The sequence below is a fragment of the Dasypus novemcinctus genome, chromosome 19 (assembly GCF_030445035.2).
Source record: "Dasypus novemcinctus isolate mDasNov1 chromosome 19, mDasNov1.1.hap2, whole genome shotgun sequence".
NCBI classification, from domain to species: Eukaryota; Metazoa; Chordata; class Mammalia; order Cingulata; family Dasypodidae; genus Dasypus; species Dasypus novemcinctus.
Window position 1 is genome coordinate 51584221 of NC_080691.1, and position 18559 is coordinate 51602779.

Here is an 18559-nt window from a genome sequence, read left to right on the forward strand (position 1 = left end):
CTGGGCAGGCTGCACTTTCTTTTGCGCTGGGCGGCTCTCCTTATGGGGCACACTCCTTGTGCGTAGGGCTCCCCATGGCAGGGCACTCCTTGCATGCATCAGCACTGCGCATGGGTCAGCTCCACACAGTTGGGCCAGCTCCACACGGGTCAAGGAGGCCTGGGGTTTGAACCGCAGACCTCCCATATGGTAGGCAGACACCACAGTCATCGGGCCAAGTCTGCTTCCCAATTATTGAGTTTTAAGCATTCTTTACAGGGAAGCAGATCTGGCTCAACTGATAGAGCATCTGCCTATCACATGGGAGGTCCACGGTTCAAGCCCAGGGCTTCCTGACCCATGTGGCGAGCTGACCCAAGCACATGCTGATGCCACACGGGGGAGGGGGCCCCCATGTAGGGAGTTCAAGGAGTGCGCCCGTAAGTAAAGCCGCCCCCTGTGTGAAAAAAGTGCAGCCTGCCCAGGAGTGGCGTCGTACACACAGAGAGCTGACGCAGCAAGATAACGCAACAAAAAGAGACACAGATTTCTGGTTCCGCTGACAAGAATGCAAGCGGACACAGAAAAACACAGCGAATGGACAGAGAGCAGACAAGAGGGGGTAGAAAGAAATAAAATAAACAAATAGTTCTTTACAGATTTTGAATCCAAGACCTGTGTTAACTAAGTGTTTCTTCTCAGTCAGCAGATTGTTTTTCATTTTCAAGAGCAGAAGTCTTCTATTTTGCTGGTCTAATTTATCACTTTTTCTTTTATGGATTATACTTTTGACACTCTACCTAAAATTTTCTCGCAAAGGTCACAGAGATTTTCTCCTATGTTTCCTTCTCTAAATTCTTATAGTCTTAGGTTTTACACTCAGGGCATGACCATTTTGAGTCAGTTTCTGTATAGAGTACAAAGGATAGTAGTGGTGTGGAACATAAAATTGTTCAATTATTCCAGCAACATGTGTTGAAAAGATTATCCTTTCTCCACTGAACTGCCTTTGCATCTTTATCAAGTATCAGCTGACCACAGAAGTATATTTCTGGATTCTCTTTTCTGTCCCACTGATTTAAATGTATCGTCTGTTACCAATACCGTGCTGTTTTGGTTACTGTGACTGTACAGTTAAGTATTTTTTAATTAAAATTTTATTTCAAATTAAAAAATAAAATAACAGACAAAAGGCAGCTCAAGAAGTTATGGAAGTATTACTCCTAAATAGATCTGTCCAGGTACATTCATCTCATCTAATTCCAAAAACTAACTCAATTGTTCCTCTAGTGTTCAGAAAGATACACAGCTTAAATGACATAAGTTAAGGTTTCCACACTAATGAAAAAAATGAAGAGAAAAAAAATGCTTTATCATATTCATATCTCACAAAAACAAACTCTACATTCTTTTTTTACCTTTTGCATTAGTATAGTCCCTTCTTTGTTTTGCTACAAAAACATTAAAATGTTATTGTTAATTATAACCTACAAATCACATTAGTTATATTTTCCTCATATATCACCACATTCTTAACACCTTGTAGTAAAAGAACATTCTTGTATTTATATTATTAACCACAATCCTCATCTAATGCCAAAACCACTGTTAAACATTTCCTATATTATCCTCTGGTTAATCTCCAACTAACAAACCTCCCTAGACTACTTGTTTAAGCCACAGTCACAACCATAATTCAACAGTGTTACACTCATTATGTTACTGTCGAGTCCATCCATTACCACATATTTACAATTGACCTTACTAAACATTCTAAGTATATCCAGCATCAGGCTTCCCCTTACCCACATTCTGCCTCCCACCACCTACACTTTAGTCCAACTCTGTAAGTCTACTCATTGTATTTATTTCACATCGCTGAGACCATACAATGTTTGTCCTTTTGTGCCTGACTTACTTTAATCAACATAATATCCTCAAGTTTCCTCCATGTTGTCATGTGCTTCCCCAGCTGATTTCTTCTTATAGCTGAATACTACTCCATCATATGAATATAGCACATCTTGTTTATCCATTCACTGGTTGATGGATACTTAAGGTTGTCTCCATCTTTTAGCAACTGAGAATAATGCCGCTATGAACACTGGTGTTCAAGTATCTGTTCACATCCTTGCTCTCAGTTCTTCTGAATATATTCCCAATAATAGACCTGCTGGATCATATGGCAATTGCTATATTTAGTTTCCTGAGGAACCACTAAATTGTCTTCCATAGAGCCTGCACCATTTTACACTCCAACCAACAGTGAAATAGTGTTCCTATTTCTCTATGTCCTCTCCAGCACTTGTAGTTTTCTACTTTTTAAATAATGGCCATTATGTATGGTGTGAGATGATATCTCATTGTAGTTTTGATCTGCATTTCCCTAACAGCTAGTGATGTTAAACATCTTTTCATGTTTCTTTTGGCCATTTGTACTTCTACTTCAGAAAAATATCTATTCAAGTCTTTTGCCCATTTTTAAATTGGGTTGTTTGTCATTTTGTCATTAAGTTGTATGATCTTTTTTTTTTTTTTAAGATTTATTTATTTCTCTCCACTCTCCACCCCCCCCAACCCCAGGCTGTCTGTTCTGTGTGTCTATTTGCTGCGTCATCTTCTTTGTTCGCTTCTGTTGTTGTCGGCAGCACGGGAATCCTGTGTTTCTTTTTGTTGCGTCATCTTGTGTCAGCTCTCTGTGTGTGTGGCACCATTCTTGGGCAGGCTGCACTTTGTTTCGCACTGGGCGGCTCTCCTTACGGGGTGCACTCCTTGCGTGTGGGGCTCCCCTATGCGGGGGACACCCCTGTGTGGCACAGCACTCCTTGTGCGCATCAGCACTGTGCATGGGCCAGCTCCACACGGGTCAAGGAGGCCTGGGGTTTGAACCGCGGACCTCCCATGTGGTAGACAGACGCCCTAACCACTGGGCCAAGTCTGCTTCCCTGATCTCTTGATAAATCACAGAGATCTATCGTTTGATATGTAATTTCCGAAAAAATTTTTCCCATTGAATTGACTGCCTTTTCACCTTCTTAATTAAACTGTTTGAAATACAAGTGTTTAATTTTGAGGCAGTCCCATTTACCTATTTTTTTGGTTGTTGTTTCTTGTGCTTTGGGTGAAAGGTCCAAGAAAATAACACCAACCACAAGATCTTGAAGATGTGTTTCCCTACATTTTCTTCTAGGAGTTGTACAGTTGTAGTTTTTATATTTAGGTCCCTGATCCATCTTGAATTAATTTTTATATCTTTCTTTTAGATAAGGATATCCAGTGTTCCCAGCACCATTTGTTGAACAGGCTGTTCTGACCCAGCCGAGTGGGTTTGACAACCTCGTCAAAAATCACTTGAGGGAAGTGGATGTGGCCCAGTTGATTGGGCTCCCTTCTAACATATAACCAATAACTGGGTTCGCGTCCCAGGGCCTCCTTGTGAAGGCAAGCTGGCCCGTGCCCACGGAGAGCTGACAGCCTGAACCCATGGAAAGCTGACAGCCCGTGCCTGCGGAGAGCTGGCAACAAAGGGAGACAAGCAGACGTGCAGCAAATAGACAGAGAGCAGACAGCAAGCAAGCAGCAAGGGGCGGGTGGGGGATAAATCAGTTAATTAAAAAAAAAAAAATCACTTGAGCATAGATGTGAGGGTCTATTTCCGAACTCTCAATTTGATTCCATGGGTCAATCTATCTTTATAACAGTACCATACTGTGTTTTTTTTAAACCAATGAGGCTACATAATATGCTTTCAAGGTGGGATGTGAAGAGTTATTCCATTTTGTTCTTCTTTTAAAGATATTTTTATTTGGGAAACCTTGTCCTTCCAGATAAATTTGATAATTGGCTTTTCCAATTCTACAAAGAAAGATATTTTGGAATTTTGGTTGGGATTATGTTAAATCTGTAGATGAGTTTGGGTAGAATTGATATCTTAATGATATCTAGTCTTCCAACCCATGAATTCAGATTATATCCTTCCATTTATTTAGATCGTCTTTGGTTTCTTTTAGCACTGGTTTTATCATTTTCTGAATATAAGTCCTTTATGTCCTTGGTTAGGTATATTTCTAAATATTTGATTCTTTTAGTTGCTATTGTAAATGGAATTTTTTCCTGACTTCATCAGGCTGCTCATTAGTAATGTACAGAAGCACTATTGAGTTTTGTCTATTAATCTCGTATCTTGCTACTTTGCTGAAATCTATAAGTTCTAGTGGCTTTGTTGTGGATTTCTCAGGATTTTCTAAGTATAGGATCACATCATCAGTGAAAATTCTACTTCTTCCCTATTTGGGTGCCTTTTATTTCTTTTTCTTGCCCCATTACTCTAGCTAGAACTTCTAGCACAATATTGAATGACAGTGGAGAGAGTAGGCATCTTTGTCTTGTTCCTTATCTTAATGGTGAAGCTTTCAGTATTTCATGGTTGAGTACAATGTTAGCTATGCATATATGCACTTTATCATATTGAGAAAGTTTCCTTCTATTCCTAACTTTCAGTGTTTTTATCAAGAAAAGATGTAGCAGTTTGTCAAATGCCCTTCCGCATCTAATGAAGTGATCATGTGATTTTTCTTCTTCAATTTATTACTGTAGTGTATTACACTGATTTTCTTATGCTGAACCACCTTTGCATACCTGGTATAAATCCAGCATGACCTCAATATATAATTTTCAAATGTATTTTTAAAATTTGGTTAGCAAGTATTTTGTTGAGGATTTTTACATCTATATTCATTAAGAGAAACTGAGCTGTAATTTTCCTTTCTTTCTTTTTTTTTTTTTTGTAATATTCTCTATTTGGTTTAGGTATTAGACTGATGTTAGCTTCATAGAATGAGTTTGATATAGCATTCCTTCCGGTTTTATTTTTCAGAAGAGTTTGAGCAAGATTGGTATTAGATTTTCTTTAAATGATTGGTAGAATTCACCTGTGAAGCCATCTAGTCCTGGACCTTTCATTTTGGGGAGGTTTTTGATGACTGTTTCAACGTCTTTACTTGTGATCGGTTTGTTGAGGTCTTCTATTTCTTCTAGGGTCAGTGTGGTTTGTGTTTCCAGGAATTTGTCCATTTCATCAACACTTGTCTATAGTTTGTTGGCCTATGTGTGTTCATAGTAACCTCTTATGATCTATTTCTGCTGGGACAGTGGTAATGTCCCCTTCTCATTTCTTATTTGCATCTTCTTTTTTTCTTTGTTAATCTAGCTAAGGGTTTATTGATTTTATCTTCTCAAAGAACCAACTTTTAGTTCTGTTGATTTTCTCTATTGCTTTTTATCCTCCATTTCAGTTACTTCTGCTCTAATCTTCATTATTTCTTTCCTCCTGCTTGCTTTGGGACTGGTTTGCTCTTCTTTTTCTAGTTCCTCCAGGTGTACAGTTAGGTCTTTGATTTTTACCTCTTTCTTCTTTGTTAACATATACATTGAAGGCTATAAATTTCCCTCTGAGCACTATCTCTGCCTTAAGTTTTGATATGTTGTGTTCTCATTTTCATTCACCTTGAGGTAATTACTGATTTCTCTTGTAATATCTTTTCTGACCCACTGATTTAAGAGTGTATTGTTTAATCTCCATATATTGTGAGTTTTCCCTTTTCATGCCTGTTATTAATTTCCAATTATTGGAATTATTATTCCATTATGATGGGAGAAAGTGTTTTGTATAATTTAAATGTTTTTAAATTTATTGAGATCTGACTTATGGCCCAGCATATGGTCTATCCTGGAAAAAGATCCATAAGCACTTGAGAAGAATGTACATCCTGCTATTTTGGGGTATGATGCTCTAAAAATGTCTATTAGGTCTACTTCACTTATCATATTACTCAAGCTGTTTCCTTATTTATCATCTGTCCAGATGTTCTGTCTAATGCTGAGAGTGGTGTGAAGTCTCCAACTATTATAGGAGAGATGTCCATTTCTCCTTTCAGTTTTGACAGTGTGTGTCTCATGTATTTGGGGGCACCTATGTTATGTGTATAAATATTTAGTAAAAATTGATCAATTGTCCCTTTTATTAATATATAGTAACCTTTTTCATCTAACAGCTTAGCATTTAAAATCTACTTTATCTGATATTAGTATCACTACTCCCAGTCTTTCTTGATAACTGTTTGCACAGAATATCTTTTTCCAACCTTTCCTTTCAGCCTGATTGTGCCATTGCATCTAAGGTGAGTCTCTTGTAGACAACAAATAAATGACTCATGATTTTTTATTCATTCTATCAGTCTATGTCTTTTAATTGGGAAGTTCAATCAATTAACATTCAGTGTTACTACTATGAAGGCATTACTTCCTTCATCAATTTTATCACTTGGCTTTCTGTTGTCACATCTTACTGTTTTCTTTTAATCCTTTCAGATCCTCTTATGTTCTTCATTGCTACACTCTTCTTCAGGGCTCTCACCCTTGTCTTATCCTTTCAGGCTGTAACTCACCCTTTAATATCTCTTGTAGCTCTTGTCTCTTTGTAACAAACTCTCTCAATTTTTGTCTATGAAGACTTTAAACTCACCCTGATTTTTTGCCAGATAGAGAATTCTTGGCAGAAAGTTTTTCCTTGTGAGTACCTTAAGTATATAGTACCACTGCCTTCCTGCCCCCATGGTTGCTGAGATATCAGCATTTAGCCTTATTGAGGCCCTCTTATAACACATTGCTTTTTTTTTTTCTGCTCTCAGAATGCTCTCTTTATCTGTGGTCTTTGCCATTTTGGTGTCCTGGAGTAGGTCTATTCGGATTTATTCTGTTTGGGGTGAGTTGTCCTTCTTGAATACTAATATTCATGTCTTTCATAAGGGCTGGAAATTTTTCAGTATTTTTTCAAATAGTCTTTCTACCCCTTTCTCCTTCTTGGACACCTAGAATGTGTGTGTGCGTTTCAGGTTGTCATTTTATCTAACATTTCAAATCTGCTGTTATATGCCTTTAATGAATTCCCCCACCCCCTGGAGATGGCTCTCACCAGTCTGCTCGAGTTCCTGCTCGTTACCTGCTCCTTGGTTCCACTCATTGTCTGCTCATCGTTTTAGGAGGCACTGGGATCCGAACCCAGGACGTCCCATGTGGATGGTGAGCATCCAACTGCTTGACTCACACCCAATCCCCTCTAATGTCTTTCTTTAAGACATTGTTGTTTGCACTCACTGTCTGCTCAGTTTGTCTTTTTTTTTTTTTTTAAGGAGGCACTGGGAACTGAACCCAGGACCTCCCAAGTATGGGGGCACCCAATCACTTGAGCCACCTCCACTCCCTGCTTGTGTGTCTCTCCTTGTGTTTCCTTGCTGCCTCTTCATGACATCATCTCATTGCGTCACCTTGTTGCGTCAGCTTGCCACACCAGCCTGTAGTGTCAGCTTGCTGTAATGCTCTCTTCTTTAGGAGACACTGTGAACCAAACCCAGCAGTCTCCTGTGTGGTAGATGGGAGCCCAGCTGCTTCAGCCACATCTGCTTCCTAACATATTTTTAATCTCATCCACTCTGTCTCTCATTCCCATAAGCTCTGTTACTTTCTTCTGTAGGCTTTCATATTGTTCTTCATGCTCACACAGTATCATCTTAATATCCTTCTATCTCTTTAGTCATATTTTCCTTCATCTTTAATTGATTAAGGAGGTTTGTGTGAACATCATTGATTGTCTTAAATCCTGTGTCTCGTCTGTATTCTCAGTTTGTTCCTTTGGATGGGCCATATCCTTCTGTTTCTCAGTATGGCTTGTTATCTTTTGTTCATAATTAGACATGTGATTATGTTGGTGATTGTGCTCTGTTGATCAGTTTCTCTCTCTTATGCCTTGTCATTTTATTTCACAGCTCTTCTTTGATTCTTGGCTTAAATTTTTCTAAAACTTTAATATTGCCCTGTTTTAACTAGTCAAAACAGGGGCAACAAGCCACTAATGGGGCATACACCAGATCTATGGTGCCTGGGGGAGAAATACGAGAGAAAAACCTATCCTCCTTCACTTTCCTGTTTTGCCAGCAGGTGGCGGTCCTTGGCAAACCCTTCTAAGGATTTGAATTTTTCAACTTCCATTAATTAGCTGTTCTGAATCAGCAAGTTATGGAGTTACGTTCGCTGAAGAGAAATCACACTCAGCCCTCTGCCCCATCCTCCCTTGTCTCTAGACTCACATCCTATGTAGCCACAGAAATGCAAGAAGCAGCCATTTTCAAACTTCAAGAGAAAAGAGAGAGCTTGTGCAGAGATAAGCAAGGACAGGGCTATTTTTGCTCTGAAGCAAGAACAGATGAGTTTTAATAAATCATTTAACCATGTCCTTGCTGACGTGGCAAACTAATCTCCACATCTCCTCCCTTTCTTTTATGAGCAGGTGGTTTTATCTGAGAGCTGTATATATGGCGGCCAGGTATTCATAGCATTGTGTGGTACACTGCCATAGTTGGCACAAACATCAGCATCCTACAAATATAATAAGACAGAGACAAATTAATCCTCTTAATTGTTACCCACCATTTAAAATTAAGATTGGAAAACTATGTTACAGGGTTCAGCCATTGTAACTGTTCAGCTAAGATTTTTAGTGTGGTTTGCTGAGTTTGCTTTTTTTAAGTTCCATAATTGCCACTCTAATTGGAGATGGAGCCTCCACTTCATCTAATATGTGAGTGGAGAAGGCACTTTGAAGGTGTTCTTTTTATTTGATTCCAATTATGTTGGGTGTCATTCCATTTTAAAGGAGTGACATAAATGTAAGAATGCCTCCAGTCAATTTCATTTGTTAGTGGCCCTGCAGGAGGAACCCAGTATCCTCCTGTCCACGTTGAATCATTTGAGGATAATGGGGGCTCAGGATCCCACCAGAAGTGAGAGCAAATAGGGGTGGATCTGTTATATGGACCCGATAGGTGTGATTAGCAGTGCAGGGGTTAAAAGATATAAGGATGAGCAATATGTACATTTTCCATGTTCCCACTTTAGCAGAAGCAGTAGTGACCACTGCCAAATAAGCTAAAAAAGCATTTTTAGGCATCTTAGGGCATGTAACTCATGCCATAAAAGCTTGTGCTTGGTTGCCCAACTTTTTAAGACTCCCCCATATAACCGGTTCAGCTCTTTGGGTAGTCCTCAGGGAGATGTTGGTTAACTGCAGGTAGAGTACTTCCAGGCTCAGTATTGGGTTGTACTGCAGATTCCACCAGGCCATGGTATGGTTTTACATGCTTTGCTGGAAGCCAAAGAGGTCCTGGGGAGAGAACATATGCACACTGTCTTCCCCATTTTAGTAAATTTACTGGACCATGCCAGTTACCATTAGCTTTTTGTCCATCCAGGGGTTTGTATAACACTTCAGGATAAATTTTTACAATTGGTATTTGAAAATATCATTCTGTTGCTGTATAACCATTTTCATTGCGATTTTAAAAACTTAATGTATATAAGGCTATTTGTAGGACATCCTTTGGACCAGTTAGACCTAACATGGTATTACTCCTCTTCTGTTTTGCAAGCATAGTTTTAAGGTAGAGTGAAATTTTTCTGTAAAAAAAATATTTGTTAACATAGTATTATTAATATAATGAAATAGGGTTAAAACTACAGGTTTTTTATACAGTTAGATTTTTGTTATCAGGCCAGGATAGATGACTGGGTTATGCATACAGCTTTGGGAAAGCACTGCAAAATTTACTGCTGGCTTGTTCACGTATGAATGCAGGCTGGCTTGACTTGCCTAAGGAGACACTACAGAAAGCTTTAGCAAGATTTAAAATAAAGTGATAGTAACATAACTGGATATTAATTTTTATAATAAACTAATAATATTTAGAGTTGCTGCAGTGGTGTTACTTTATGATAGCTTACTGTTTTATATTATCCTGTGGCAGCTTTAAATGCAAATTGGACAAGTATGAGTTAAAGCATCTGCCTTGTGCCAGTTTTCAGTGGAAATCAGATGCGTACGAGTTAAAGCATTTGCTTTTTGATTTCCAGGCAGAGAGGCTATTTTAAGATATATATTATTTTTAATAATAATTACAATTACGATTAACAACATATGTTTATTCAATATTATGTTGGAACATTATTAAATTTTCAGGAGTTTTATATACCTTTAAAGTATTCATATGAACTTTTTACTCATATAACTTTAACAGTTAAAGAATTCCTTTTAATTTTATAATGCTTTTAAATATTGTTCATTTAACTTATAACATATTAACTATTTTATTATTTCATTTCTTTCAAGGTAAAAGAAGAAATCCTTTGCAACAGCCTGAAATAAAAGATATTTTTCAGGATTTGACTTTGAGAAAGCATGTTTGAACATTATTTCCTTTAAAAGTGATAAGAGGGCGGCGGACTTGGCCCAGTGGTTAGGGTGTTCGCCTACCACATGGGAGGTCCATGGTTCAAACCCCCCTCCTTGACCCGTGTGGAGCTGGCCCACGCACAGTGCTGATGTGTGCAAGGAGTGCCCTGTCATGCAGGGGTGTCCCCTGCGTAGGGGAGCCCCATGTGCAAGGAGTGCACCCCATAAGGAGAGCCGTCCAGCGCGAAAGAAAGTGCAGCCTGCCCAGGAATGGCGCTGCACACACGGAGAGCTGACACAAGATGACGCAACAAAAAGAAACAGATTCCCGTGCCACTGACAACAGAGGCGGACAAAGAAGACGCAGCAAATAGACACAGAGAACAGACTATTGGGGGGGGGAAGGGGAGAGAAATAAATAAATCTTACAAAAAATAAAATAAAATAAAAGTGTTAAGACTTGCTTCTTCTTAAATGATAAGATTAAAGAAGCAGCTAAATTTTGATAAGACTTTCTTTGTATTCCAAATAGTCATGAGAAAAAAACCTTGTATAAACTTTTACTAAAGCAGATTAATGACTTAAGAAACTTTGAGAAAGAACAAAATTTAACTTTGCATTAGTATACTATTTGATACTAAAGCTTTTAAAACTTAGACCCATCAATCTTATTCAACTTTATTCACAAAAATTCTTTTTCCGCACACCTTCTGCACTTTCTGTATTCATTCAGGTTTGTCCTAAATTTTACTCTTTCTTAATAACTAGTCATTTTATCTTAGGACAAAATTATTTTCTATTTCCTTAATGATAAAAACACATTCTAGGGAAGCAGATGTGGCTCAAGTGATAGAGGGTCTGCCTACCATATAGGAGGTCCAGGGTTCGGTACCCAGGGCCTCCTGGCCCATGTGGTGAGCTGGCCCATGTGTGCAGTGTTGACGCATGCAAGGAGTGCCATGCCATGCAGGGGTGTCCCCTGTGTAGTGGAGCCACACGAGCAAGGAGTGCGCCCCGCAAGGAGAGCCGCCCTGCATGAAAATAGCACAGACCGCCCAGTAATGGTGCTGCGCACAGGGAGAGCTGACACAGCAAGATGATGCAACAAAAAGAGACACAGATTCCCAGTGCCACCTCACAAGAATGCAAGCGGACACAAAAGAACACAAAGCAAACGGACACAGAGAGCAGACAATGGGGAAGGGGGGTGGCAGGAGAAAAAAAAGATTCTTAAAAAAACAAACAAACCCACATATTCTATATACCCTACATACATAAGTTATCAAAATGATTTTGGAAACTTTCTCCAAGCAAACATCTTACAACAACAACATGCAATTGCCATCAACACTAAACAAACTTGTCAAAATAATGATTCAATTTGGTTATATGCAAATATAACTTTTCTTAATTTCAAATATCTAGTAGTATGCAATACTACAAACAGTTTTTAGAAACAAGTTGGCAGGGAGAGGCTGGCTACCAATAAGTTTTCCTGTTATGAAGTTACTTTTTGTTATTATTATCAACTCAGTTTCTGTTTAACAATGACCTTTTTTAAAATTAATTAATTAAATAATTTAATCCCCCCACCCCCCCCGTTGTCTGCTCTCTGTGTCTATTTGCTGCGTCTTGTTTCTTTGTCCGCTTCTGTTGTCAGCGGCACGGGAAATGTGGGCGGCGCCATTCCTGGGCAGGCTGCACTTTCTTTCGTGCTGGGCGGCTCTCCTTACGGGGCGCACTCCTTGCGCGTGGGGCTTCCCTACGCGGGGGACACCCCTGCGTGGCACGGCACTCCCTGTGCGCATCAGCACTGCGCATGGGCCAGCTCCACACGGGTCAAGGAGGCCCGGGGTTTGAACCGCGGACCTTGCATGTGGTAGATGGACGCCCTAACCACTGGGCCAAGTCCGTTTCCCAACAATGACCTTCTTAAGACAAATTTTACCTTCACAGAACACATTTTTTCACTGAATGCTACCATAATACTTTTTACAACTTGCCATATGCATTCACGTTTTGTCCTGCATATTTCCATTTTGATTTCATGAAAACTAGCCATTTTATTTTTTAACAAACAATAAATTTCGGTTAGCATTCCCACAAACTTTTTACCTTTTTAAATATTCATCTAAGTTTTACATCCTTCAGTTTATCCTGTGAAGAAAAATAAACTATTCATTTAAATTTAGGCAAGAACTATTTTTTATGAAGAAACTTATAGTAATTTCATTAATCAAGACTTAAAGTTTTTATCATTGTAAAGATCTTATTAGCATTTATACTTATATATTATTGTAAGTGCTTATTTATTTTTAGGCCATTTGAATAGCTCTTTTAGGAATTTTTATTTATTAATTTGTATTACCATCCAGAGGTATTAAAATATACACTGACATTGAACAAACAAATACAAAAACAATTATAACACACTAACAGAAACATAAAATTTACAATTTGACTCATAATTCTAGGTCTAGAGTTCCCATAATTCAAAATCTAAGGTTTCCTCATGGGGGAAGTATGGACAAAAAGTCTGTACTGTTTGAAGCAATGTAATAATTTGTTCTTTCACTTTACAATTAGCTCCCTTCAATAGTTGTTGTAAAGTGCGGAGACACCTGTCGCTTTGATAATGTATTTCCCATGTTATATTAGTGTCTGCAGTTGGCTTACCTCTCTCATGGCAGCTGATGTCCTGTCTGTGTAGAATGCATGGTTTGGACCAATCTCACTATGCAGACACGTTCTTAGGACTGAACCCAAGGGCAGCTGTGATCACTGGCAGGGACAAACGTCTGGACTGTAGTTACACTGGGCTGTTCCCTGGGGCTGTCCCAAAAAATTCCCCTCAGCTATGAGGGAAATCAGATGCCCCACATTGGGCGTCAATTACTGCGGGAATGAAAGACTCACACACAAAAACTCATATGCCGGGAAAGCTCCATCAGGTTTATTTCTTTTGCTTATATATCATGTATTTTTGTATTCGGCCAAGGGCTGTGGCTAAAGTTAAAATTTGTCTTGAAACAAGAAACCTTGTCTCTCAACTCACATCCTATCTAGCGGCAGAAATGTAAGAAGTCGTCGTTTTCAAACTTCAAGTGAAGAGAGCAAGCTTGTGCAGAGATAAGCAAGGACAGAGCTATTTTTGCTCTGAAGCAAGAACAGATGTGCTTTAACCAATCATTTAACCATGCCCTTGCTGAGGTGGTGGAACTAATCCCCACACTCCTAGATGATGCATGTAGCACTCTCCTTGTCTGTAGATCTCCAAAGCAGCTCTCTCAGATGACTTCTAGACCTTCTCCCCTATCTGCAAGCCTCTGACTGAGCTACTCCAGCACCATCTTGAATGCTTAATCCATTTGTTCAGTAAGTCTTAAATCAGGCAATGTGAATTCTCCAACTCTGTTCTTTTTAAAAGCTGCTCTGGCTCTTCTAATCTCTCTGCCTTTCCATTTTAGAATCAGCTCTCTGATGTCTAAAAAAAAAAGTGTACTGGAATTTTAGCTGGAATTATGAAGAATCTTTAGATACTCTGGGAAGATCTATGAACACAGCATAGCTTTCCTTTTACGTCTCTGATTTCTTTCATCATTGTTTATGGTTTGCAGTATACAGATCATACAGTAACTCTGTAAAATACATATAAGTATTTCATGTTTTTTGGTGCTATAAAATTTCAATTTCCAGTTCTTCAGAGGTAGTGTACTGTAAATGCAATAGACTGTGATGGTAAAATAGTAAGAACATGGTTTGAAGTTGAAACGTTTCCATAACGCAGACAAAAAGTGTGGGATTAGGAACACCAGGTCTTGATTAAATGGAACGCCATCTGGTCGGCATGAAAAAGTTTGCGCGATGAGGCGTTTGAACTTTGTATAACCTGTTCCTCATTATTGTAAATGTTGCACCCATTCCTTATTATTGTAAATAACAAACAGCTGCTTGTTAGTTCCTAAATAAATACGATGTTGAAACTAGGGTCGAGGCTCTCAGTTCCAGAAGCTGTGAGCCCCCTGGTCCCATCTTTATTTCCTCTCTTATGTCTTTCTCTTGGTCCTTTATTTCTTTAAGTTTTGCATTGCCTTCGCCCCAAACAAACCTATTGCTGAGCCGGTTAGCAACAACAGACTTTTGTGTATTAACTGTATCTGAAGACCTTGCTAAACACACTTATTAGCTCGAGTTTTTCTGAAGATTTTCCGGGATTTTCTATGTAGACATTCATGTCACTTGCACTGACAGATGGTTTCATTTCTTCCCTTCCAGTCTGGACTGCTGCTTCCTGCACTGGCTTTTACCTCCAGGACAATGCTCAACAGTCACAAGAGCAGACAGACCCCTGTGTCTCACTGAGGGGATCCTTTGAAGGCCAACATCTGAGACCCTACTTCCAGTGTCTCCAGTTTCAGTGGCAGTGTCTGTCCTTGGCACAGTAAGGGCACTCTGCAGAAGAAAGCACCTTCCAGGTGGCAGAGCTGGCCCACGGGAATCAGGAGTCCGCAGAAGCAAGGCCACAGGGAAGGCCTGGCTAAGTTCCCCTTCTTTGCCAGAGATCCCAAAGCCACATGTGTCAGCCAGCCATTCTTTTACCCCTCTGGGAATTATTACAGAGCCATGGCAGAGTGGTAAGGCAGAACCTACAGACGCCTGAGAAATGGAACCAGGAATCCAGATGATGCGGTTTGAGGGGGACAGATTTTATATAGAAGGTAGAGTCACAAGAGTTCAGAATGATGTGGCTGCCCCCAGGAGGGCTTCCCATAGCCCTTTTCAAGCAGGATACTATCTACCCTGTGAGATGGAATGGCCTGTGAAGCCACTCTCACCCGCCTTTAGCTCCAGGGTCTCTGGGGGGCTCCACTGAACTCAGGGACTTCGTATCCCTCACAGGCAGTGGCATGCTTTCTATAGCATGTGGTCTGAGCACCTTCTTCTGCCCAGCCTCACAGTCTCTGAAGGACAGCACCATCACCTCTCAAAGCTCTCCAGGCATGGAGGGACGGCAAAGACTCTCCACTCTGGGCTGCTTGTGCTTCTGGCCCTCACCCTGCCACCCACAGGCATGGGGAGCAAGGCACTTTGGGATACAGAGATGGACCCCATACCCCTCTCAGAATGCACTGCTATAAGGCCCATGAGCCCAGAGGCCACCACAAAACCCTTCCTACCCAAAGTTGTGCTCACACTGTGGCACCTAAGAAAGATATGAAGTCAGGTAATAAACTTTAGATTTATATGTCTCTTGAGTGATTTTCTGAATTCACAGAGCGCTATCAATGGCACTGGAGTGGAGAATAATCAGGCACCTGATACAGAGTATGATGCTTGCCAACGATCCCTAAAGAACAGGGCCTCATGTGCTGCTGTTTTGGAAGTGGGAGGAAAAGGGTCATCCAGAGACCAGATTCTTTTTTAATGTCTACCTATAAAGGAGGATTTGTATCTTGAAAATGACGATATTTACATTTTTTCTTAAAGATTCCCATAGCGGTTAACTACCAGGGCAGATGGCCCCTCTTTGGAAATGGTGTTTAAGTGTGATGAATCTGGACTCAGATGGGATCTCCCTTCATAAGACTTTCATGCTAATGTGCTGGAGGTGCAGTTAATGTTGGGGTTTAAGATATATTTAGGGGATTTGAATCTCTGGACTGACAATGTGATAGCCAGGTCCTGAGCCTCAACAGACTCCAGCACCTACAATCTGATTTATTGGACTTACCACACTCAGCTAAGATGGAGATGAAGAAGGACAATCACCACACCATTGAGCCTAGAGTGATTACAACTGAAAATGGGAGGATTGCATCCAGCATCCATGTGGAATCTGAGCCTCCTCTTGACATAGAGGTGCAATGGACACAACCAATCCAATGTCCACATAGAAGAGGTGGCATTGGATTGGGAAAAGTGGACATGGTGGACGATGGGTATGGGGAAAGGCAGGAAGAGATGAAAGGTGGAGGCGCCTTTGGGACATGGAGCTGCCCTGGATGGTGCCTCAGAGGTAATCACCGGACATTGTAAATCCTCACAGGGCCCACTGGATGGAATGGAGGAGAGTATGGGCCATGATGTGGACCATTGTCTATGAGGTGCAGAGGTGCCCAAAGATGTACTTACCAAATCCAATGGATGTGTCATGATGATGGGAACGAGTGTTGTTGGGGGGGGAGAGGGGGGGTGGGGGGATGGGGTTGAATGGGACCTCACATATATATATTTTTTAATGTAATATTATTACAAAGTCAATAATAATAATAAAAAAAAGATTCCCATAGCAAAATTGATGGCAGTGAGCAATGGAAACTGTCATAACCCTCAACACACACCATACTCATTAGCAGGAAGTGCTCAGGTGTGGGCATAGCTGGAATTCCAGCTCTGAACCTTCAAAGGCAAGGAGAGGGAACAGATGTGGCTCAAGCGACTGAACGCCTGCTTCCCACACGGGAGGTCCTGCGTTTGGTCCCCGGTGCCTCTAAAAACAAAAATGAAGCAAACTAATGAAAAAACCAACTCAGGAGGGAAGTGGATTTGGCCCAAGGGATAGGGCGTCTGCCTACCACATAGGAGGTCCAAGGTTCAAACCTAGGGCCTCCTTGACCCGTGTGGAGCTGGCCCATGTGCAGCGCTGATGTGTGCAAGGAGTGCCATACCACGCAGGGGTGTCCCCTGCGTAGGGGAGTCCCAGGCAAAAGGAATGCGCCTCGTAAGAAGAGCCACCCAGCGCGAAAAAAGTACAGCCTGCCCAAGAATGGCGCCACACACATGGAGAGCTGACGCAGCAAGATGATGCAACAAAACAAGACACAGATTCTGGGTGTTGCTGACGAGAATATAAGTGGACACAGAAGAACACACAGCAGACAACTGGGGGGGTGGTGGTGGGTGGGTGTGGGGGCGGGGAAGGGGAGAGAAATTTTTTTAAAAATTAATTAATAATTTAAAAAAATCAACTCAGGGGAGCTGATGTGGCTCAGTGGTTGAGCACTGGTTGCCTGCCCGTATATAGGGTCTTGAGTTCAATCCCCAACCCCAGTACCTCAAAAAAAAAAAAAAAAAAAAAAAAAAGGCAAGAAGACAGGTTTGAAGCCATCAGTTAAAGCTGGTTTGTGACTACACAGCCACACTCGAGTTCTTAAATTTTATGAACGACACTTTCCACTTGAGTTGAAATGAAAACACAGCCCTCAGATGGCTCCTGCAGCACACAATGCCATTATCTGCTATAACACGTGCCAAGAGTGCATCTGAGTCTGAGCTACTGAGGAAACAAAGGGATGTCCGGATGCCGGCCCCAATGGGGGTCTGAATGAGACCCACTCTTGGTCTCACCTGGGTCCAGACACATGAACTTGCAGCATTCCTTGGGGTCCTTGCGGTACTGCTGGCAGCCCTGGGGCCTCTCACAGAGAGCGGCCACACACATCTCTGGCTCCCCACCGTGGCAGGTACAGCTCAGGCACGGGTCGTCCCCTTTGGGGGTGAAGTAGAACCCTTCATCCACCACGTTGTCCTTGATGTCAACGCATGTTTGACCTGCAATAGGCACACACACACACATACACACAGTACATTAACAGGAGGTTTCAAGCAGCAGTCTCAGAAGAAGAGCCAGTCAAGGAGCCTTTCCTTACCCCAACCGCCTGGGCCTGGGGTCAAACCTAAAAGGTGAGGAGATGGCAAGATATGTCCCAGAGCCCTGCCAGTGCTGGGATTCTGAGAATCTACCCTCACATCCTCAGGGAGGGACTGACTGTCAGAGTGGTTGCCACAAACTCTCTGTGACAAAGCATACCTGGTCAGGGCAAAATGACCCCAGGAAGCAGAAAAGCCAGGACAGAGAGGAATGCCAGGGTCTGGGGGAAAGTAGATGAAGTGTTTGTTTCTAAGTTGCCTAAGTGAACTTATAAGATTTTCCTTGATGCTAAGATTCAGGAGTTGCATATTTTAATCACTTTAATTGCAAGAGAAATTGCTGGATCTAATGGGTAAGTTGGTTCACTAGACCCAAACACCCTAGGTATGAAGGAAACTGAATACAGAGCTGAGCTCTGACTACAGTAAGGGGAATGGCCCTGGAAGAGATGAGAAGAGGACTGAAAGCCAGAGACTTAAGCCAGCAGGAAGTCATGGTGGATGCTAGGGCTAAGGGCTGAGGCACGAAGTGGGACACATGCTCAAAGGAAAACATGCCTGAAAGCAACACACAATCACTGAATGGCAAAAGCCCCAGCTGCTCAATGGGGAAGAAGTGGGATGGCTAGGATACAATTTATCAGAAAG

At 41.2% G+C, this 18559-nt stretch overlaps 1 protein-coding gene across 13 annotated transcripts in view; it reads right to left on the reverse strand.

Annotated features, from left to right (window-relative positions):
* Positions 1 to 18559, reverse strand: part of DGCR2 (DiGeorge syndrome critical region gene 2) — a 111451-nt gene that overhangs the window by 7505 nt on the left and 85387 nt on the right. For all 13 annotated transcript variants that reach the window (XR_011646543.1, XM_004480962.3, XM_004480960.3 and 10 more), the window contains one exon: positions 17609 to 17812. Coding sequence is in view for 12 of the 13 variants with exons in the window: in XM_004480962.3 (XP_004481019.1) it covers positions 17609 to 17812 (204 nt within the window). In the remaining variant the exon portion in view is untranslated. The remainder of the gene's footprint in view (positions 1 to 17608; positions 17813 to 18559) is intronic.